This window comes from Ranitomeya imitator, chromosome 8 (genome assembly GCF_032444005.1).
Source record: "Ranitomeya imitator isolate aRanImi1 chromosome 8, aRanImi1.pri, whole genome shotgun sequence".
In the NCBI taxonomy this organism is placed as follows: Eukaryota; Metazoa; Chordata; class Amphibia; order Anura; family Dendrobatidae; genus Ranitomeya; species Ranitomeya imitator.
This window is the reverse complement of record NC_091289.1, coordinates 108,973,297-108,997,921: the sequence shown is the minus strand read 5'-3', so window position 1 is coordinate 108,997,921 and position 24,625 is coordinate 108,973,297. Positions and strand designations below refer to the sequence as shown.

Here is a 24,625-nt window from a genome sequence, read left to right as displayed (position 1 = left end):
CCCCGAGGAGGATCTTTGATACCTCGGCCAAGGTGCTCCGAGCAACCAACCCCCCGATGGTTGACATATGCCACCGCCGTGGCATTGTCCGTCTGGATTCGGATTGGTAGACCCCTTAGAATCCTTTCCCAGTGACGAAGGGGCACAAAGATGGCCCGAATCTCGAGGACATTGATCGGCAGAGTTGACTCCTGCGCTGACCAACGACCCTGAACAGTCAGGTGGCGAAACACCGCACCCCAGCTGAGCAGGCTGGCATCCGTCGTCACCACTTGCCAGTGAACTGGAAGGAAAAACCTGCCCTGGGAGATGAGAGGGGACGTCAGCCACCAGTTGAGAGACCGTTTGACTTGGTGAGAGAGTCGAAACGGACGATCCAGGGAAAAGACAGACCTGTCCCACTGTGACAGGATGGCCTGTTGAAGAGGTCGCGAGTGAAATTGGGCGAAGGGAATCGCTTCCAATGTTGCTACCATCCTCCCCAGAACCTTCATGGCCGATCGGAAGGAAGGAAACCGAGGACCCTGGAGCAAGCGTACGTCCCGAAGAAGGATGGATCTCTTGTCTTTGGGAAGTAAGACTTTGGTCTGATGAGTGCCGAAGAGAATGCCCAGAAAAACGATGTGCTGAGAAGGAATAAGGCAGGACTTTTTTCCAGTTGACCAGCCACCCGAAGCTGGCTAGGGTGTTGAGGACAATGGACAGACTTTCGTGAGCTTGAGAAAAGGACGGGGCCTTGATGAGTATGTCGTCGAGGTACGGAAAGAGAACTAGGCCTCTGACCTTCAAGATGGCTATCAGCGCCGCCATAATCTTCGTGAAAACCCTGGGAGCGGTTGCAAGACCGAACGGCAGGGCGACGAACTTAAAATGGTCCTGGAGCACTGCAAAGCACAGGAATCGGTGATGTCCCGGGAATATCGGGACATGGAAGTAAGCAACCTGAATATCTATGGAACACAGAAATTTTTGAGCCTCCATGGAAGCAATTACTGAATGAAGGTATTCCATCCTGAAGTGTCTCAGACGAACTCTCCTGTTCAGCAATTTGAGATCCAGAATGGGACGAACCTTGCCGTCTTTTTTTGGTACCACAAAGAGATTTGAATAGAAACCTGTGAACCGTTCTTTTCCTGGGACGGGAACGATCACCCCGGCTTTGAGGAGAGAAGCGATGGCTGCGAAGAAACCCGGGAGTAGAGCGGGGTCTCTTGGAGGTCGGGATTAGAAGAAACGATCCCGGGGTCGTGAAACGAACTCTATTTTGTATCTTGCGGATACAACTTCCCTGACCCATGCGTCCTCTACTGAGGAGATCCAGACGTCCCTGAAGAGGAAAGGGCCGCCCAGCCTAGGAAGTTGGCTGGGGTTTTGCTGAGAGTCATGCCGATGTGGATCTTCCAGTCCTGGGCCTGGAGGATCTACTCTGGGAGAAGCGAGGACGCCAGGAAGGAGTGGGTCTAAAGGATACCGTCTTCTTCTCTTGACGTGCCTGTGGCCTCTGTTACAGCTGGGAAAAGGAGTTTGACGCCGCAAAGTGACGAAAGGGCCGAAATTGCCGTCTAGGAGGAGAGTGACTAGGTTTGGACTGGGGAAGAAGAGAACTTGTGCCCCCAGTGGCATCCTTAATGATTTGGTTCAGCTTAGAACCAAAGAGACGTGAACCTTGAAAAGGCAGGCTGGTAAGGGACTTTTTAGAAGACAAATCTGCCTACCAGGCCTTGAGCCAAACGGTCCGGCGGATGGCAACAGCATTGCTGGACGCCTGAGCCGCACAAGACGCGGCGTCCAGGGAGGTGGAAACCAGGTATTCACTCGCGTGAGAAATCTGGTTGGCAAGCTCCACCAGCGCCCCGGGTGGAGCTCCGTCCAGGATGCCCCGACGGAGTTGTTTGGCCCATTTGGAAATGGATTTTGAAACCCAAGTGGAAGCAAAAGCCGGGCATAGAGTAGCTGCAGCCGCTTCAAAGGCTGACTTAGCGAAGGATTCTATGACCCTATCGTTAGAATCCTTCAGGGATGCACCGCCGGACAGTGGAAGGACCGTGTTGGTGGACAGCCTGGAAACTGGAGGATCCACCAAAGGAGAAGCAGTCCAATTAGCGGTGAGCTCCGGAGAAAAAGGATATAAAACGCCAAGTCGCTTTCCTCTCTGAAAGAGTCTGGTCAGATTCTCTCTTTCTCTGGTCATGATCTCCCCGAATTCAGGGTGAGGAGCGAAAAACTTGGAAGGTGGTTTAGCCCGTCTAAACGAAACCGCCTGATCTGTGGGTTCCGTAGAGGTATCCTTGATGCCACAGGTCTAATTTATCGCTCCAATGAGATTCTGAACCATATCCCTCATGGTAGCGATTTGGTTAGAATCCAGCTCCGAAATCCCCTCCGAAGGCGCATCAGAGAACGCCTCGCCTGACTCAGGGGAGGAGGATCGGGGGGAAAGTCAACCGCAGAGAAGGACCGTGTGGCGAGATGGAGCAAAAAGAGGACTCAGACCGGCGTTCCTGTCTAGACCTTTTGCGGCTTATAATGGAGGGATCCGACGGAGGCTCCTGCGACCCGCTGGCTACTGCGGGGGTCTGCAGAGGTAATCGATCCAGCACGGACACCAGAGTTTGAGACACTCGAGTTAGATCCGCTACCGATTGTGACAGAGAAGAGGCCCAGCCAGGGGTGGGGGTATCACTCAAGCGGAGCAGCTGGGGGATCCAGGGCAGTGGAAACAATCGGGTTGCTGCAGGTCTGACAGAGTGGGGAGAACTGACCTAAGGGAAGTTTGCAGTTACAGGACGAACATGCAAAGTATTTGACTTATGAGCACGCTTGTGTGCTAGGATCATGGTCCTGCTGAGGGATCTATGAGGATACGGGGTGGCAGTACACACCGTACTCATAGCCCGCATTGTGGGATTACAGTTGTGACTGTTCACCCTGTATCCCTCCGGAAAACCTGAAAGAAAACGACGCACATTGAGGTAGATAAGGGTCTAATGAAAGACCCGTGTCCACCTCCTACTGACACTAAGCTAAACTGAAGAGTATAATGCCAGTCGGTGGGGTGTACACTGCAGAGGAGGAGCTAACTTTTTTTGTGCATAGTGGCAGCAGCATACACCCATGGTTCCTGTGTCCCCCAATGAGAGGCGATAGAGAAATGTGGAAAAGTTAACGGGGTATGAATACAGGAAAGATATATATCTTTGTACCGTCTTAGCCAGTGAATAGAAAAATATTTCTAATTGAGAGTCCCCAGTGGTTGGGGTATGAATACGGTTTCAAGGCACCTTAAGCACCACCAAAAATGACAGTAGCATCTATTTATTCATTTATAGAGTGCTATTAATTCCACAGTGTTTACAGACATTATCATTCCTGACCCCATTGGGGCTCACAATCTAAATTCCCTCTCAGGTGGTCTTTGGAGGGTGGCAGGAAACCGGAGAATCAGGAGGAAACCCACACAAACACGGAGAGCAGATACAAACTCTTTGCAAATGTTGTCCTTGGTGGAATTTAAACCCAGGACGCCAGCGTTGCAGAACAACAGTGCTAACCACTGAGCCACCATTGGAGGTACTCATTGTCTTAGCACATTACTACAGTGAGATGCAAAAGTCTAGACTCAATAAGTGGGAAGTGAAATTGGGGTAAAGAACTGGACAAGCACTAAAGTTGTAAAGCACTGATAATAGCATTACCTGTTTCACACGGTCAACCTTAAGTTTTTTGGCAGCTGAATAAACATCTTTTACCAGATCTGTTTCAGCTTTAAGTCTGAAAAAACATGCAGAAGTTAGACCACTCCATTAGTGGTATACATATTAGCCATTTAGTTAGAATGCACACACAAATCTAATCATTAGGTATTTAAGTAATAGTCACAGAAAAAAATTAATTAATTCTTAGTGTAAATCTGTCAGCAATAATCAAAGTTTTGTTATAGTTTATAATGTACGGCCATGTAGACATCCAGGTAAATTGCATCTTTCTAGTGTGCCTTTCCCGACAATTTTCAGTAGCCTTTTACTTCTAAATGGTCACAGTGATGTACTGTATTTTTCGGACTAAAAGACATCACATTTTTGGAGGAAAAAGTGAGGAAAATGACGTGTGCGTCTTATAGTCTGGATATACCTGCTCTGGCTGTGGATGGGGAGAGCAGCAGGTCACAGGAGGCAGGAGCCGGTGGCTACTTCTAACTCTTGTGCCTGCTGCTAAAGAGAAATTAATATTCAATGCATTCCACGCCCATAGGAGTGAAGAGCAGTGAATATTCATTTCTCTTTAATAGCGGACGCGCTGCTAGCCGCAGCCACTGGCTTCCTGCAGCTGCCGGGTGTTCGCATGTGCTGGCTACTTAAGGGCATGAATATTTACTGCTCTCCACTCCCATAGGTGTGGAATGTAGTGAATATTCATTCCCTTTAGTAGCGCTGCTTACAAGCATAATTTAGCTGCTGGCATTTGAACAGGAAGTTGCAAGGGATCGCAGGAATGTAAGTATAATGATTTATTTTTTTAATGTTTTTCTGATGGGGGCCATGCCTACCAGACTAGGAATGAGGGGGACCATGCCTACCAGACTAGGGATGGGGGGACAAGCCTACCAGACTAGGGATGAGGGGGACCATGCCTGCCAGACTAGGGATGAGGGGGACCATGCCTGCCAGACTAGGGATGAGGGGGGACCATGCCTGCCAGACTAGGGATGAGGGGGACATGCCTACCAGACTAGGGATGAGGGGGACCATGCCTACCAGACTAGGGATGAGGGGGACCATGCCTACCAGACTAGGGATGAGGGGGACCATGCCTACCAGACTAGGGATGAGGGGGACCATGCCTACCAGACTAGGGATGAGGGGGACCATGCCTACCAGACTAGGGATGAGGGGGACCATGCCTGCTAGACTAGGTATGAGGGGGACCATGTCTACCAGACTAGGGATGAGGGGGACCATGCCTACCAGACTAGGGATGAGGGGGACCATGCCTACCAGACTAGGGATGAGGGGGACCATGCCTACCAGACTAGGGATGAGGGGGACCAAGCCTACCAGACTAGGGATGAGGGGGACCAAGCCTACCAGACTAGGGATGGGGGGACAAGCCTACCAGACTAGGGATGGGGGGACCATGCCTACCAGACTAGGGATGAGGGGGACCATGCCTACCAGACTAGGGATGAGGTGGACCATGCCTACCAGACTAGGGATGAGGGGGACCATGCCTGCTAGACTAGGGATGAGGGGGACCATGCCTACCAGACTAGGGATGAGGGTGACCATACATGCTAGACTAGGGATGAGGGGGACCATGCCTACCAGACTAGGGATGAGGGGACCATGCCAGCCAGACTAGGGATGAGGGGGACCATGCCTGCTAGACTAGGGATGAGGGGGACCATGCCTACCAGACTAGGGATGAGGGGGACCATGCCTACCAGACTAGGGATGAGGGGGACCATGCCTACCAGACTAGGGATGAGGGGACAAGCCTACCAGACTAGGGATGGGGGGGACCATGCCTACCAGACTAGGGATGAGGGGGACCATGCCTACCAGACTAGGGATGAGGTGGACCATGCCTGCTAGACTAGGGATGAGGGGGACCATGCCTGCTAGACTAGGGATGAGGGGGACCATGCCTGCTAGACTAGGGATGAGGGGGACCATGCCTACCAGACTAGGGATGAGGGGGACCATGCCTGCTAGACTAGGGATGAGGGGGACCATGCCTACCAGACTAGGGATGAGGGGGACCATACATGCTAGACTAGGGATGAGGGGGACCATGCCTACCAGACTAGGGATGAGGGGGACCATACATGCTAGACTAGGGATGAGGGGGACCATGCCTGCTAGACTAGGGATGAGGGGGACCATGCCTACCAGACTAGGGATGAGGGTGACCATACATGCTAGACTAGGGATGAGGGGGACCATGCCTACCAGACTAGGGATGAGGGGACCATGCCAGCCAGACTAGGGATGAGGGGGACCATGCCTGCTAGACTAGGGATGAGGGGGACCATGCCTACCAGACTAGGGATGAGGGGGACCATGCCTACCAGACTAGGGATGAGGGGGACCATGCCTTCCAGACTAGGGATGAGGGGGACCATGCCTTCCAGACTAGGGATGAGGGGGACCATGCCTGCCAGACTAGGGATAAGGGGGACCATGCCTGCCAGACTAGGGATAAGGGGGACCATGCCTGCCAGACTAGGGATGAGGGGGACCATGCCTGCTAGACTAGGGATGAAGGGGACCATGCCTGCCAGGATAGGGATGAGGGGGGGGGGGCATGCGTACCAGGATAGGGAATATTAGTACAGAATTGACCACATTTTTTGCTTCAATTTTTTTTTCCCAATTTCCTTTTCTAAAACCTAAGTGCGTCTTATAGTCCGAAAAATACAGTATTTTCCTTGTCAGAGACAAGAGGAGTGGCTCTTGGGTGAGAGCAGGTACTGATGATGCACTGTGTGGCCATCTCCGGGAGTCCCCATACATCGGGACACCTGGCCCTCTCGAAACTAGTAGAAGAGTTAGCTACTCTCATGCATGTTCACTATAGTTTACAGTAGTGAAACATTTTTGTTTTTAGTAACTACAATGGAGAGAGCTTCATGCATGATATCTTGCTATGTGGCATGCAAGCAGGGGAGAAGACCACCATACTCCTGATAGGTGGGACACCTGGAAATGGAACAGGCACCCACAAGACATTTATGGCATATTTGTCAACAAGTCATGAATGTTTCAGGTGGTAACACCCCTTTAAGTTTTATTGTAATGGCTTAAGCTGAAAATTGGACAAGAAAAGGTTATACAAGTGTCCGGCGCTTTTGTCTGAATGAGTCCAAAAGGTTGGAGCTGCATTGATGGTTTTGACTGGGGATGAGCGGACCAGTGGAAGTGAGGGTTCTACAGAACTTTAGTCCAAAGTTCGGTTCAGGTACCAGAGCTCTACCCAAATTCCATAAAAGACAATGGGGACCCGAACTTTGGTTTTGTAAAATGATCGTAGCAAGTGCTAGGGGGCTGCCAAAGAAAGCAGATTACTCCCACAGCACTCCGAACATGGACTTCTTCCCGACGTCTGTTTTAGTGTCCGGTACGAACCGCTAATTTTACAGTTCAGGATCATTCAGCTCTAGTTCTGACTAATCAAGATCAGTGTAACTCAGCCGATCAACCAATAAACCAGCGAGATTGTGAGCTTCAAGGACTGAACAAGGCACAGCATCTAATAAGATATTTATCAGTAGATCCGTAGAGAAACAATTAATACACCGATTAAAACTAATAACTTTGCCATGTTTCACCAAGATGCTGATGCCGCAGATATATCCAATATTGGGCCATTGAGTCGGTAGGGACGACACTGGGCTCAATGTGGCAATATGTCAAGAATAAGGGTATGTGCACACGATGCAGATTTAGTGCAGAACTGCAGCAGATTTTTCTGCAGCAGAAACGCTGCAGAACTGCACTGTGATCACAGTACAATGTAAATCAATGTGAAAAAAAAAAGCTGTGCACATGGTGCAGAAAAATCTGCGCAGAAACGCTGCAGATTTCAAAGAAGTGCCTGTCACTTCTTTTGTGCAGTTCTGCAGCGTTTCTGCACCCCTCCATAATAGAAATCTGCAGGTGCGTTTTTGATGCGTTTTTTATGCGTTTTTTGTGCAGATTTGTGCTCAAAAACGCATCAAAAACGCACCTGCAGATTCTGCCAGGAGATGCAGATTTAGTGCAGAACTGCAGCAGATTTTTCTGCACCAAATCTGCATCGTGTGCACACAGCCTAAAACTAAACATCAACATTTTGGATGAATATTATTTCTTTAATAGAGCCTTTTTACGGCCATACTTACTGTGAAGTGTATGCATAATTTAACAACACCTCCACCGCCTCGGGGTTCAGATCATCAAGTCTTACATGAGACATTCCATGTGTCTCGCTGTCATTATTGAAGATTTCAAACAAAAAGGGACTGCAGCAAGCAAGAACCGCTCGGTGTGCCAGCATCTCATGGCCACAAACCTGGAAATAGAAAAAAGTAAGCAAAGCGAGATCAGAAGACGGGCGCATTAAAAGAGACCACGGACTAAAATGAGAAGTGCTGAAAATTAAGGCCTGAGCATTACACTAACTGGTCGGGTGCTACGAATATCATAGGAAAGGCAAAAAGGGCGCTGTGTAGAGGTGTAGTTATTTAGTGACGGGCGAACGTGCTCGGATAATGTGTTTTCCGAGAATCTTGGGCGTGTTTGGATACTATGTCCGAGTCCCTGCGGCTGCATCATTGGAAGCTGTTCAATAGCAGCACATGTGGGGATTGCCCGTTTGTTAGGGAACATGCAGCCGCAGGGACTCGAACATATTATCCGGGCACACCCAAGATACTCGGAGAACACATTATCTGATCGCGTTCGCTCATCACCAGTGGTTATACAAACCGTACGCTAGAAGTCTGGTAATTTGGTAAGTAGGAAAATACCTGGAGCTTCACATCGCAAAATTGTCCACTTTTCCGTAAGGCATTCAATTTGGCTACTGATGATTCTATGAACTGCTCATCCTCAAAACTGAGATAGCCGTTTGGAACCATTTTTTTTTTTCAGTCTGGGGCTGTAAAACAGACGTTACATTGGAACAAAATTCTGAAATGATGATTCACTGTACAAACAATGAAATCCACAGTATAACCATTGGAAAAGGAGCACAGAGGAAGGTAGAAATGCCTGATTTCAGAGGTGCTGCAGCCTGGCCCTGCGGGGGCTCTAGCTCTTGAGAAAAAGGCCACATGGACACACCCTGGGCCTTAAATGAGCTGTCGGCCCTATGATACTCATGACATTTCTTGGAGTTACAGCATCATTATCAAATCAGTGGGAGTCTAGCACCCGGCACCCCTATTGATCACTGGTTTTCTGCTCTGGCCAGATGTAAGCAGTGAGCAAAGCCAGGACAGCACAGCTCCGTCCACTTCGTAAAGCCCCTCGCAATGCAATATACCGCAGTCATCCTGCCCTTTGTTCTCCGGCTCGGACTACACTGCCGTCACCTAGATCTCTCCTCTTTGTCTCTTCCTGTCCCCTCCATCTCTTCTCTCTGTTACAAGTCATACAAGACTACAGAGATTAGGGTTTTTTGTCTTACAGCAGGGTCTCCATGTTGTAGAAACAGAGCAAGGGTGTGGTCTTATCGCCACACAATTACTGGCACAAACCCATCTTCTTGTGGACAAACATTTCTTTGGTCCAGGACACAACATAAACAATATGAAAGTCAACTTCATATCACAAAATACCAAAGAGTCTGGGAACATAAATTTAGGACTTTGATGCCTTCCACACAGGACTCGAAGCATCACAAGGTTTTATGACTTACTACAAAATCTGAGGACTCTGCTCCAGAGACAGTGAGGGCACCAGACCTCTGATCTTACATGGATATTAGGACAATAAAGCTTTTACACCTCTAAGCTAAGGAGGGATTCCCTCTTGGAGCCGTTTATTTTTGAATGTCCATTTATTATCCCTAGTCTCTGCTCTTTTTGTGTGTATAGTTGTGTGTCTTCAGATACTTTATACCATGCCTGATGGAGACCTATATGGTCTGGAAAGCTTTCCTTGTAACATCACTTATCTTCGTTAGTCACTTTAACTACAAGATTACTATTTTGATTCTTACATAGAGCAATCTATTGTGTTTGGGGGGCTGCCCTCCCATTATAACTGCACTAAGGGCAAAGACATAGCTTGTATAGTACCGGCAGACCACTCAACATAAGCAACACTCACTGAAAGTGAAGTGAGGAGGCACCACATGACTAGGATTACATGATGGTACTTGATGAATTCATGTGTCATGCATCGGTCATCTCAAGGAGTCCCAGAAAAGGCCTGCCACCTCCAAGGCATGTGCTTGCTTCTGCACTCATCTACCATTGTTAGGAGATGGTGATCAACAGATATCCGTCACAGATGGGAATTACTCTGGCCTTTGGGAGTTCCAACCTGTTCATGTGTTCTCCAACCCCCCAAAAAATAAATTAAAAAATCCACCCTTGGCATATACTCCATGGCTAGTGAAAGTTCCAGCTGAGACTGCTGGTGGCCACCATCAGGTCTGAGACCATGAACGAGCAGGGAATGCACCTCCATGTAGATCTGCTTCTCCTGGTTTATAACAAACTGGCACAAAACAGTATGTGGGTACAGAAAAATAATTGAATCACCTACCTTTAAAGAATAGATGAAAATAACTGAGCAGAAGCTAAATTCTGGGACACATCAATCATAAATGCATTCCTGTGAGGTTATCAAATCGTAATGTCTCAAAGGTAAAAGAGGTGGAACCTAAAAAAAAAAAAATTCCCATCAGTAAAGTGGTTATGTGCAGGAACCATGGTTGTCCCAAGCACCGCGATTACGGGATTCTGCAGGCGACATTAGTCGTGGCAGCAGTGCCTGATGTGGGCCAGCCCCCTCCACACGGGGCAGTCATTAGGTCCCGGGGGAATAACGTGTACACGTCCATGGGCGAAGTGATGGAATAATGCGGTGGGTACCCGACAGGATTACTGGGAAGGCGCTCAGCACACGGGAGTCAAATTTCGGCAGCTCTTAGCAGGAAAGACGCAGCTGAAAAAAAAATACGGTATGCGTCTTTGATTTGAGTGTCGTCAATGGTGAAAAGCGCAGCGAGAACTGACACGCTGCAATGTGCAGGACACTTCAGGTTTCTCACTCACTTTGCTGGAATTAGGATTGCGTTAGGTTTATCGAGAAAATGTGCAAGGAAAAAACCACACCAAATCTGCAACATGTGCACACAGCCCAATCGCCATAACAGTATGTTAGAAATCAGAGGTTGTCTAACAGTGATACTCAGCGGGGGATTTGGAAGAGTCTTTCATTTAATAACCTCACTAAAAGGGAATCTTTCACCAGCATGATGTAGGGGCAGAGGCCCTGACTCAAGCAATGTGTCACTTACCAGGTTCTTTGCTGCAGCTTTGATAAAATCCCTTTTTATCTGCTACAGATCTAGCAGTTCTCTAAGGGTACCGTCACACAGTGGCACTTTGATCGCTAGGACGGCACGATCCGTGACGTTCCAGCGATATCCTTACGATCTCGCTGTGTCTGACACGCTACTGCGATCAGGGACCCCGCTGAGAATCGTACGTCGTAGCAGATCGTCTGAAACTTTATTTCGTCGCTGGCTCTCCCGCTGACATCGCTGAATCGGCGTGTGTGACGCTGATTCAGCGATGTCTTCACTGGTAACCAGGGTAAACATCGGGTTACTAAGCGCAGGGCCGCGCTTAGTAACCCGATGTTTACCCTGGTTACCAGCCTAAACGTAAAAAAAACAAACACTACATACTTACCTACCGCTGTCTGTCCTCCGGCGCTGTACTTTCCAGGGGACTTCGGGATCGTTGGTCGCTGGAGAGCAGTCTGTGTGACAGCTCTCCAGCGACCAAACAGCGACGCTGCAGCGATCGACATCATTGTCGTATCGCTGCAGCGTCGTTTCAGTGTGACGCTACCCCAAGGCTATGTGCACACTTTGCGGATTCTCTGTGGATCCGCAGCGTTTTTTGCGGTGCAGAAACGCTGCAGATCCGCAATTGATTTACAGAACAATGTAAATCAATGAGAAAAAAAAAATGCTGCACACTTTGCGGAAACGCTGCGGTTTAAAAGAAGTAGCATGTCACTTATTTTTTGTGAATCTGCAGCGTTTTTTAACCCATTCCATTATAGAAAAATGCAGGGATAAAAAACGCAGCAAAAACGCAAGAAAACCACAGCAAAGACGCACAAAAAAAAGCAACAAATCCGCAGGTGCGTTTTCTGCCAGGAGAGGCAGAATCCGCACCAGAAATTCCCAAGCCTAATCCGCAACGTGTGCACATAGCGTGAATGCTGAGCTCTGCATAACCCCGCCCACACCACTGATTGCCAGCTTTCTACCTATGCACAGAGTACACAAATCTGCCAATAAAAGGATCTACATGGCCGTATGGCTTAAAAATATTTAACTTTATTTCACATGACAATTAATAAAACATTGCCCCTTCTGACATACGTTTCTGGACGATGCCCTTAGTCATAGAATGTGCAGCTTAATGCCTATGCACAGAGTACACAAATATGCAAATCAGAGGTGGGGAAAGGTTATACAAAGCACAAGGGAATGGGGAACAACCTGGCAGCAGGTTTACTAGTCCTCTAGTGATAATCTGCTGATAGAACAGTAATTTTATCAGAACTACAGCAAGCAGCCCAGAAAGTGACATAACTGGAATCAGGGTCTCTGTCTCTACATTCTGCTGCTCTCAGATTAGGTGGCAAAAACCTGGTGAGAGATTCTCCTTAATTACTAGGAGCAGGGTGAGGTCTCAAGGACTTGGCACGCCCCAGCATAACATTAGCATCATGTCATGCTTCACTTTCCCTACGGAGTCAAACTTTTGCTTCCAGGTTTCTGCACAAATTAAAGGGGTTGTTCCGTCCTCAAATAAAGTCTCCAGTTACTGTGGAGAGCAGGTGGTCACGTGACCTGAAGTGTGCGCTCTGCCTCCACGTGCTGACTAGATGTACCAAGAGAGGCCAGGCAGGCACGTCTAGTAGGAATGTGTCTGGAAGTATGCAGACCGTCTACGTGCGGTCACCAACACGCGCCCCGCAAGCTGTACGGATTCAGTAGACTGGGCAGCCCCTGTCAGGGCTCTTTCACAAATATTTGTTCATTATTTTTGCTAATAGATGAATGAGGCTTCTTTTCACAAAACTCAATAAATTAAAAAAAGAAAAGTTGTGGATGAAACCTGTCAATGCAAGTCAATGGCTGTATGGAGGGAAGAAAAATAAATAAATGGATGACACATTGATGTAATCCGGGTCTGTGCAGAGCAGACAGCTCTGTAGTCAGCAGCGCAATGTACCAGTAAAATTCCACTTCACAGAAACTTCCCACACGGCTGGAAAGCAGAAGAGGCCGACATCAGGTGGCTGAACGGCGGGGGTCACCGCGTCCTGTGACATGAATAGAAAGCACAAATATTATGAGTGGAAATCTCCGGGCCACACCTGGCTGACTGCCGAGCTCCACTTATAAACTAGCTGCCACCAGATGAGATGGGATCTGAGGGCCCGGAGCTGCCGGCACAGCTAGGCCACAGGTACGGGAAACAAGAAGAACAGCCTGTGACCTTGAGCAAAGGACACAGCCCGAAGGCTAATGGCAGACGTGAGCTACAACACATGCTGCTCCTCCAGCGAGGGCACACAAACGCCTCCTGTCAGCTGGGAGCCTTCTCACTCATGTCACTCCACACAGCGCCATTATACCAGCGCCAGGCCCTGTCATGGCGGGCGAGGGACCACTCATTACGTGCTTTGTAGGCTCAGAGTGGGACAGTCACACGGCAGGGTCACAAGGGTCATCCAGAAAAGTGCGATCATATTATTGTCATCCATATACAATCCGTGTTTTACTCAGCAGCCATTAATCATTTACAGGAGCATTCACTGTCTCCTATGTCACAGAAATGCAATGTGTCCGTAATATCAGATACTAAACTGCAGCTCTGGAGGAAAAATAATGCATACGGTCTTTTTTTGCACACAAATTTGGTATATATACAGTATATATAATTGGTCCAAGCACGGTCTATAGTTAGTACTCTGACAAACTACTGCCGTGTGAATGAGCCCTTACACTGCGTAAAACAACCATATATTAGTAGAATTTGTGTGTTCCTCCCAGGAGGAGACCGCGTGGCATCCAGATCAATTGATCTACTAATCAGCCGAGCTACGCTGGAGTTAAGGTCTCCATGACACCCATTCATTTGTGGGGGACTTTCTGCTGATTTAGAGGACACTCGCATGGTGGGACCTAAAAAGGGGTTATTCCTGTCTAAGCCATAAAAAGCCGATATGGGAAAAAAAAACTCTTTAAAAGAGTTTCCCAGGTTTACTATGGCGGTAATGTATCCTAAATCTGATATTGATGACCCATCACCAGCAGACGCATGATACAAACAGTTAATGGTGCTGAATAGCACAGCTCCATTCAGTGGCTGTCTAGAGGTATTGCAACTTGTCTCCTATTGAAATGAATGGGAGCCGAGCTGCAGTACATGGCAATGGCTATTCCACAGTAATCAGAGCTGTGTGGTTTGGCTCCAGTCAGCCTCTACTGAAGCTGAACGGTGGGGGTGTTGGACCACAACCAATAAGATGCTGGCAGACCATCAATATCTTAAACCTGGGAATCCCCTTTAACTGAGTGCAGCACCGTGCTAAGCTTTAGGCTATGTGCACACGTTGCGGATTAGGCTTAGGCCATGTTCACACTATGCGGTTTTTACTGCGGAACCGCGGCGATTTTGCCGCTGCGGGTCCGCAGCTGTTTTCCATGCAGGGTACAGTACAATGTTACCCTATGGAAAACAGAAACCGCAGTGCACATGATGCGGAAAAACCCGAAAAAAACCGCGCAGAATTGCTGCGGAAAAAAAGAAGGACCATGTCACTTCTTTGTGCAGAATCGCAGCGATTCTGCACCCATAGAAATGCATTGATCCGCTTACTTCCCGCATGGGGCTGTGCCCACCATGCGGAAAGTAATGCGGATAATGTGCGGGTTATACCCGGGGTGGAGGAGAGGAGACTCTGCTCTAGGCCCCGGGAACCATATTTGTATTAAAAAAAAAAAAAAAGAATTAAAATAAAAAATCATGTATACTCACCCTCGGAAGTCTCAGCGCTGCACGCAGCCGTCCGGTCTTAGGTTTGCTATGCGACCAGGACCTTCGGTGATGTCGCGGTCACATGACCGTGACGTCACCGAAGGTCCTGGTCGCACAGCATCTTTGGAACCGGACCGCCGCCTGCAGCGCCCAGGAGATCGGGACGTCAGAGGGTGAGTATATCATGATTTTATTATTTTTAACACTACTATTGATGCTGCATATTGCTGCATATGCAGCATCAATAGTAAGGGTAAAATCCCGCAGCGGAACCCGCAGCGGAACCCGCAGGACAAATCGCGATAAATCTGCAGGAATAACCGCAGCGGGTTTGCCCTGCAGATTTATCAAATCCGCTGCGGGAAAACCCGCGGGACAAAAAGGAACGTGTGAATGTGGCCTTAGGAATTTCTGGTGCGGATTCTGCCTCTCCTGGCAGAAAACACACCTGTGAATTTGCTGCGTTTTTTGTGCGGTTCCGCAGCGTTTTTGCTGCATTTTCTTGCAGATTTGCTGCATTTTTTACCCCTGCGGTTTTCTATAATGGAATGGGTACAAAAACGCTGCAGATTCACAAAAAAGTGACATGCTCCTTCTTTTAAACCGCAGCGGATTTTCCTCAAAGTGTGCACAGCATTTTTGTTTCTCATTGATTTACATTGTACTGTAACTCAATTGCGGATCTGCAGGGGTTCTGCACCGCAAAAACCACTGCGGATCCGCAGAGAATCCGCAACGTGTGCACATACCCTTAAAGGGGTTGTCCCACAATTAAAAAAGTGTTGTCTAATCAATAGATAATAGAAAATTAAGCATTTTCAATTAGATGTATATAATAATGTTGCTGTGTAGAGATAAACTGATAATGTGCCTAAGTAGCTATAAGCAAAGGATGTCTGAGCCTAAATCACACGTGTGCAATACAAGGAGCACAGTGGCTAGACGTTACTTAACTGACGGAAGCCATGTGAATGTCTGGCCACTGAGCTGGTTGTACTGCCCTGGAGTGATTTATTGAGGTGAGCGCAAAAGGTTCTCTGCTGCAGCACAAACCATGACTACTTACATGAAAAATATTTAGAATTGAGAGTCCTCAGTGGTTGATACCTTTTAATGGCTAACTGAAAAGATGGTAACAAATTGCAAGCTTTCGAGACTACACAGGTCTCTTCATCAGGCAAAGACTTAAAAGAAACTCTGAAGAATCACATTTATGCACAACATAGCACAGAAAACAAACAAACAATAAAAAACAAACTATGAATAAGACAGGTGACATGAAGCAGAATTACCATGAGTGATAAACAGTTATGTCCATAAATATTGGACCAGTTCTTAGATAAGGAATGTTTTATTGTCCTCTGATTGGGGTCTGGTTCTGTTGTGACGACCCCTCAGTCTGAGGGGCAAGTTCCTTAGTTGATGTAAAAAGACATAAATCCATGCGACACATTCATTCCTCCACTAAGACTGTCAAAGGTCGTCATCAGTTTATATTCCCATACTCTTCTGTCTCTCTTGGATTTGAAGCTACCTTTCAACACAAGTAATTTCATGCCCATAATGTTATGATTTGGGAGACAAAAGTGTATTGCCACAGGTAGATCCATTCTTTTTTCTCTTATTGTGTGGCGGTGAGAATTCATTGTTGTTCTCAGTTTCTGCCCTGTCTCCCCTACATAGAGACCCCCAGTTGGGCATTTAGTACAAATAAATATGTACAACACATTAGAAGTGTCACAGCTGGAAATACCTGGTATCTTGTAGTCCTGATGTGAATTGGGGATCTTTATCTTGTCCGTGGTCATTATAAATGGACAGGTTTTACATTTTTCTGATTGCAAGGAAAGGTACCTGCAGCTGTTGGAGAGGACAGGGAGCTCTTGACAATGATGCTTCTTAGATTTGGGGGCTGCCTAAAACACAGTAGTGTTCTAGACCCCCACTACTGTGTTTTAGGCAGCCCCCAAAAGTGAATTCTCACCGCCACACAGTAAGTGAAAAAGAATGGATCTACCTGTGTCAATACATTTTTGTCTCCCAAATCATAACATTATGTACATGAAATTACTTGTGTTAGGCCGGGGTCACACTAGAACGTAATACAGCCGAGTGCAATGCGATTAAAAAAAAAAAAAAAAAAAAAAAAATCGCATTGCACTCGGACCAATGTTACCATATGGGGCCGCTCCCACCAGCCGACTTTTTGTCGGCCGTTTTCCTCGGTCCGAGACAATCTCAGCATGCTGCAATTGTCTCAGACCGAGGAAAGCTCTCGGCTCATTCGCACCCCATATAAGCCTATGGGTGCGAGTGAGACAGCGCACACCACTCTGATATCATCCGAGTGATGTGCGCTATACGCGGACCCCAGCAATGGAGGAGATGGAGAAATTCATTTCTCAGCCTCCTCCGCAGCTGTGCTCCGATCCTCCCTGTGCGAGAGAATCGGAGCACAGACACATGACACTCGGCTCCTGCTCTGCTGCGAGCAGGAGCCGAGTGTCATTAGCATGTTGCATCCGAAGCTCTCGCATCGGATGCAATACGCCAGTGTGACGCCAGCCTAAAAAGGTAGCTTCAAATCTAAGAGAGACAGAAGAGTATGGGAATATAAACTGATGACGACCTTTGACAGCCTTAGTGGAGGAATGAATGTGTCGCACGGATTTATGTCTTTTTACATCAACTAACTTGCCCCTCAGACTATGAGGGGTCATCACAACAGAACCAGACCCCAATCAGAGGACAATAAAACATTCCTTATCTAAGAACTGGCCCAATATTTATGGACATAACGGTTTATCACTCATGGTAAGGCTACTTTTACACTAGCGTTTTCTGCAATCTGTCACAATGCGTCGTTTTGCAAAAAAACCGCATCCTGCAAAAGTGCTTGCAGGATGCATTTTTTCCCCATAGACTTGTATTGACGACGCATTGCAACGGATTGCTTTGGCGGACCGTCGTTTTTTGCTCCTGACGGACCGCTTTTTCCGACCGCGCATGCGCGGCCGGAACTCCGCCCCCACCTCCCCGCCCCTCACAATGGGGCAGCGGATGCGCCGGAGAAATGCATCCGCTGCCTCCGTTGTGCAGTCCGTTAAACGCTAGCGTCGGAATCTCTGCCCGACGCATTGCGATGGGGAGACTCCGACGCTAGTGTGAAAGTAGCCTAATTCTGCTTCATGTCACCTGTCTTATCCATAGTTTTTTTGTTTGTTTGTTTTCTGTGCCATGTTGTGCATAAATATGTGATTCTTCAGAATTTCTTTTTTTTTTATATATATAGCGCTAACATATTCCGCAGCGCTTTACAGGTTTAATTTCTTTTAGTCTTTGCCTGATGAAGAGACCTGTGTAGTCTCGAAAGCTTGCAATTTGTTACCATCTTTTCAGTTAGCCATTAAAAGGTATCAACCACTGAGGACTCTCAATTCTAAATATTTTTCTATCTACTGGCTAACACGGTACCAAGATATATATCTTTCCTGTACTTAAGGTACCTTCACAGTTCACACTAAACAACTTTCCAACGAGAACGACAAGGATCCGTGACGTTGCAGCGTCCTGGATAGCGATCTTGTTGTGTATGACACGCAGCAGCGATCTGGATCCCGCTGTGGTATCGCTGGTCGGAGCTAGAAGTCCAGAACTTTATTTGGTCGTCAGGTCGGCGTGTATCGTCATGTTTGACAGCAAAAGCAACGATGCCTGCAATGTTTTACATGGAGCTAACAACCAGCTACAACAATAAGTGAGTCACCGTTACGTCACTGGATCGCTCCTGCATCATTCTGGAGTTGCTGTGTTTGACGTCTCTACAGCGACCTAAACAGCGACGCTGCAGCGATCGGCTCGTTGTCTATATCGCTGCAGCGTCGCTTAATGTGACGGTACCTTTACATGAAAGAACCAGGCCCGGAGGAGTGAGGTCATAGGCATGGGGCAGCCCTTGTCCATGCCACCAGTGGAGAATATTCACTTATCTTCCTATGGGATCAATACAAACAGCAGCTAAAGCTCTGCTACAGAGGCATTGCACAGGATACAGCAGAGCAGCCACCATTATCAGTTTATCTCTGCACAAAACATCCAGTTGTGAAAAGGCTTAGCTTACTAATATCTATTGATCAGACAGCACTTTTGTTCCTGTGACAGCCTCTTTAACAGATGAACTTGAAAAGCCAAACTGGTTACACACATTATCTGTCTTCAGCTTTCAGGACAGCTGATCCAAACTGATCCGGTGTTCACCGGTGCGCAGGAGCCGCTCACCCCCAACACAAACTGGGAGTGTTCTACCATGAGGCTGGTGCACAGCTGACGAACATGGACCAAGTGTACTTATTCTAATTTGGTCTACAATCATATCTATATCTATCTATCTATATATATCTCTTGAGAAGGTTCCTGTTGGGACAGAAACGTGACCTTCTGGGCTGATTAAATAGCTCCTTTTCACTACAAAGCGTGTGCTGCCTCCAATTTCTCTGGATTTTTATATATCTATAGATACATAGATAGACACACCTACTGATCTAGATTGATATCACCCCTGGCAGCATCCCTCTCTGCCTGTAGGGGTACATGGGATGTTATAGAAGGAGTTTACCGATTGGGACTTCGTCTCTATACACCAGAGCTGATATGGCCATTGTGTGATCATATGTATGGCCGTGAGACAAGCACCCTGGGGTCCCAGCTAAGACACATTTCTAAAATGTTGGGGTCAATGACAACACTTAGGTGCCTTATATAAGTAACACCAAAAACTGCAACAGAAGCGCGAGATCAGTCACATGACCGACATGAAGTGGATTCTTCTCTAAACTTTAATGGACATTTTCCAGAATAACAGGTTAGGAGCGGCTGTGCCAGAGGAAACCGGTTCTCTGCATCCGTGGGGATTCCTAAATACTCACCCTACTAATATCTTGTGGTCTATGGAAAGAATCCTATTATCATCGATTAGCTCTCTGCAAAGTGGGGTACAGTTGTAAGATTGGGGGCTTCATTAACTACCCCTTAATGAGGAGAGCCTGATAATACACCTTGGGATTACAGAATCAACTGTCAGAGGATCAGTATCCCCCACAAAGTAGTACAGCAATCTGCAGACATTATTAACCCCTTATGGATATGTCGAGCGTAAGCTGAGCCTGCTCTGTACCTGGCAGGTGCCGGCTGTGTTATACAGATGACACTGCTATAACTGCACTGATGTAACCCCTTAGATACTGCAGTCAAAATCAAATGTTGCATCCAAATGGTTAGAAGTGGAATGAAGGTCATTAAAAATAATTAGACCGCCATTATGATTATAGACTCGCAAAGTAAGTACACAGGCCTCATAAGATCTAATTCTACGGAATCATGCTGGTAACAGATCCTCTTGCTCAGAAACTTTGGTGTCAGGTCTGTGAGGATGGAGCACACATGTCCTTACTACGATTAGCCCCGAAGTGCAGTCCTGCAACGCAAGCCGTGATACTGGCCTCATCACTACAGCACATGGGCCATGGAGGGCCGGGCCACAATCAGAGACAACAGCCGTGATACTGGCTTCATCACTACAGCACATGGGCCATGGAGGGCCGGGCCACAATCAGAGACAACAGCCGTGATACTGGCTTCATCACTACAGCACATGGGCCATGGAGGGCCGGGCCACAATCAGAGACAACAGCCGTGATACTGGCTTCATCACTACAGCACATGGGCCATGGAGGGCCGGGCCACAATCAGAGACAACAGCCGTGATACTGGCTTCATCACTACAGCACATGGGCCATGGGGGGCCGGGCCCAAATCAGAAACAACAGCCGTGATACTGGCTTCATCACTACAGCACATGGGCCATGGAGGGCCGGGCCACAATCAGAGACAACAGCCGTGATACTGGCTTCATCACTACAGCACATGGGCCATGGAGGGCCGGGCCACAATCAGAGACAACAGCCGTGATACTGGCTTCATCACTACAGCACATGGGCCATGGAGGGCCGGGCCCAAATCAGAAACAACAGCCGTGATACTGGCTTCATCACTACAGCACATGGGCCATGGAGGGCCGGGCCCAAATCAGAAACAACAGCCGTGATACTGGCTTCATCACTACAGCACATGGGCCATGGAGGGCCGGGCCACAATCAGAAACAACAGCCGTGATACTGGCTTCATCACTACAGCACATGGGCCATGGAGGGCCGGGCCCAAATCAGAAACAACAGCCGTGATACTGGCTTCATCACTACAGCACATGGGCCATGGAGGGCCGGGCCACAATCAGAGACAACAGCCGTGATACTGGCTTCATCACTACAGCACATGGGCCATGGAGGGCCGGGCCCAAATCAGAAACAACAGCCGTGATACTGGCTTCATCACTACAGCACATGGGCCATGGAGGGCCGGGCCCAAATCAGAAACAACAGCCGTGATACTGGCTTCATCACTACAGCACATGGGCCATGGAGGGCCGGGCCACAATCAGAGACAACAGCCGTGATACTGGCTTCATCACTACAGCACATGGGCCATGGAGGGCCGGGCCCAAATCAGAAACAACAGCCGTGATACTGGCTTCATCACTACAGCACATGGGCCATGGAGGGCCGGGCCACAATCAGAAACAACAGCCGTGATACTGGCCTCATCACTACAGCACATGGGCCATGGAGGGCCGGGCCACAATCAGAGACAACAGCCGTGATACTGGCTTCATCACTACAGCACATGGGCCATGGAGGGCCGGGCCACAATCAGAGACAACAGCCGTGATACTGGCTTCATCACTACAGCACATGGGCCATGGAGGGCCGGGCCACAATCAGAGACAACAGCCGTGATACTAAAAGAAAGAACCTGGCACTCAACTTAATGCTCGTGAGATTTTAATGGTAGTAGCCAAAAAACGTTTCGGTCCTATATCTGGGCCTTCATCAGTTACGTACTATGATGAAAAAGTGAATGACTGTAGTGTCATATAAGGCACAGCATGGTCTGCATCTGGTATTTGCGCAGATAGGTTTAGGCACACAGATTGGACTTATTCACGCTGATAGGTGCTGTGCTGTGTCCAGACACGGAATCCCCGCTTGTCTCACAAGACTGGCCTCATCACTACAGCACATGGGCCATGGAGGGCCGGGCCACAATCAGAGACAACAGTGCCCACTGCAACTGCGCCCTCAGCAAACCAGGGATTGAGCCACCCAATGTACCCACAAGACACTGATGGCCAATGTCAACTCTGCTTCACAATAGTGTGAATATTCTAATGAAGAATAGTGTATCCACAATATATATGATACAGTAAGTATGTAGGATACATGTATACACAATCAGACCTATCACAGCACAGGAAAGTGAGGATTTCACAGTCACCATGTGGACAGAAAAATCCACCCACCATGTCATCAAAATCTCCATCATCGGCGTCATGTGGTGCAACTGACCCACTCTGCAGTGTTCACAGTGTATTTTATCTGATGGATGACACAGTAATCGGCTACTGACTGCTGGGGGCGCTGCAACTCAAACGCCCACCGATCGGATAATGATTACCCATTCCATGGATAGATCAGCAATATGTGGGGGCTCAGCAGCCCTATAAACATACAGTTCTGGGTGACATGTTTCTGCATGACGGCGTTCACACGCAACTGTAACGGATACAGATCAGTGAGCCTATGGGTGATGGATCCAATACACAGCGGCATCAGGCACCCAGCAGCTACAGTGACACCTCAAACATCCTCTGCCGGGGACCCCCGCGGGCCAACATCCTCTGCGGGGACCCCCGCGGGCCAACATCCTCTGCGGGGACCCCCGCGGGCCAACATCCTCTGCCGGGGACCCCCGCGGGCCAGCATCCTCTGCCGGGGACCCCCGCGGGCCAACATCCTCTGCCGGGGACCCCCGCGGGGCAACATCCCCTGCCGGGGACCCCCGCGGGCCAACATCCCCTGCCGGGGACCCCCGCGGGCCAACATCCTCTGCCGGGGACCCCCGCGGGCCAACATCCTCTGCCGGGGACCCCCGCGGGGCAACATCCCCTGCCGGGGACCCCCGCGGGGCAACATCCTCTGCCGGGGACCCCCGCGGGCCAACATCCTCTGCGGGGACCCCCGCGGGCCAACATCCTCTGCGGGGACCCCCGCGGGCCAACATCCTCTGCGGGGACCCCCGCGGGCCAACATCCTCTGCCGGGGACCCCCGCGGGCCAACATCCTCTGCGGGGACCCCCGCGGGCCAACATCCTCTGCCGGGGACCCCCGCGGGCCAACATCCCCTGCCGGGGACCCCCGCGGGCCAACATCCCCTGCCGGGGACCCCCGCGGGGCAACATCCCCTGCCGGGGACCCCCGCGGGGCAACATCCCCTGCCGGGGACCCCCGCGGGGCAACATCCCCTGCCGGGGACCCCCGCGGGGCAACATCCCCTGCCGGGGACCCCCGCGGGGCAACATCCCCTGCCGGGGACCCCCGCGGGGCAACATCCCCTGCCGGGGACCCCCGCGGGGCAACATCCCCTGCCGGGGACCCCCGCGGGGCAACATCCCCTGCCGGGGACCCCCGCGGGGCAACATCCTCTGCCGGGGACCCCCGCGGGGCAACATCCTCTGCGGGGACCCCCGCGGGCCAACATCCTCTGCCGGGGACCCCCGCGGGGCAACATCCTCCGCGGGGACCCCCGCGGGGCAACATCCTCTGCCGGGGACCCCCGCGGGGCAACATCCTCTGCGGGGACCCCCGCGGGCCAACATCCTCTGCCGGGGACCCCCGCGGGGCAACATCCTCCGCGGGGACCCCCTGTCCTCTGCGTTACATGTACTGATGCAGGAACGATCCCTATGCTACAGTAGTTACAAGATAACAATGAGCAATTAGCTGTAGAGCGCTGCGGAATATGTTGGCGCCATACAGAAGTAGAATTGTAGTGAGTGCGGGCGGTGTACGGACACAGTATAGCACCACGGTACAGACATAGCGGCGATCCAGGGCGTCGCTGAGGAATAGGGACGTGTAGGGAGCAGTGTGAACAAGGAGACACTGAGAAGCGTCTGAGAAATGGGAGGAGGATCCGGGTGATGACAGAGGATGTGCGGCGGACACGGGGCAGATGAGACACGGCGGGAACCGGGACAGATACATGGACAAGAGCCGCGACGGAGCAGAGAGAGGCGAATAACGAGCACAAGATGCCCCGAGCACCGGGGATGCACGTACCTGAGCGGGGAAGGCTGCACGGCCGGAGGAGACAGCGGGACCGCCTGACTGACGCTACAGGCAGGAAACACTTACTGGAAGTGACGGAAAAGCGTCACCAGGGGGCGTGGCGTGCAGGGAGGCGGGAGACGGTGAAGGAAGCGGTCACTAGGGGGCAGTGCGAGTGCGGTCATTGGAGGGTGTATAAACACGCTAGGGGTCCGGGGACAGTGTATGCATCACTGGGGCGGTGTATACAGTCGCTAGGGGGCAGAGTATGTGGTCACTGGGGTGTATATGGTCGCTAGGGGGCAGAGTATGTGGTCACTGGGGTGTATATGGTCGCTAGGGGGGAGAGTATGTGGTCACTGGGGTGTATATGGTCGCTAGGGGGGAGAGTATGTGGTCACTGGGGTGTATATGGTCGCTAGGGGGCAGAGTATGTGGTCACTGGGGTGTATATGGTCGCTAGGGGGCAGAGTATGTGGTCACTGGGGTGTATATGGTCGCTAGGGGGCAGAGTATGTGGTCACTGGGGTGTATATGGTCGCTAGGGGGGAGAGTATGTGGTCACTGGGGTGTATATGGTCGCTAGGGGGGAGAGTATGTGGTCACTGGGGTGTATATGGTC

At 49.7% G+C, this 24,625-nt stretch overlaps 1 protein-coding gene across 1 annotated transcript in view; it reads right to left on the bottom strand.

Annotated features, from left to right (window-relative positions):
- IVNS1ABP (influenza virus NS1A binding protein) overlaps nt 1-24,097 on the bottom strand; it is a 47,492-nt gene extending 23,395 nt beyond the window's left edge. Inside the window, exons 1-5 of the mRNA XM_069737276.1 lie at nt 24,016-24,097; nt 10,254-10,370; nt 8,507-8,637; nt 7,880-8,049; nt 3,696-3,771 (exon numbers count right to left, since the gene is read on the bottom strand). Of these exons, the coding sequence (XP_069593377.1) occupies nt 3,696-3,771; nt 7,880-8,049; nt 8,507-8,617 (357 nt within the window). The 5' untranslated portion in view covers nt 8,618-8,637; nt 10,254-10,370; nt 24,016-24,097. The remainder of the gene's footprint in view (nt 1-3,695; nt 3,772-7,879; nt 8,050-8,506; nt 8,638-10,253; nt 10,371-24,015) is intronic.
- Between the last annotated feature and the right edge of the window lie 528 nt (nt 24,098-24,625).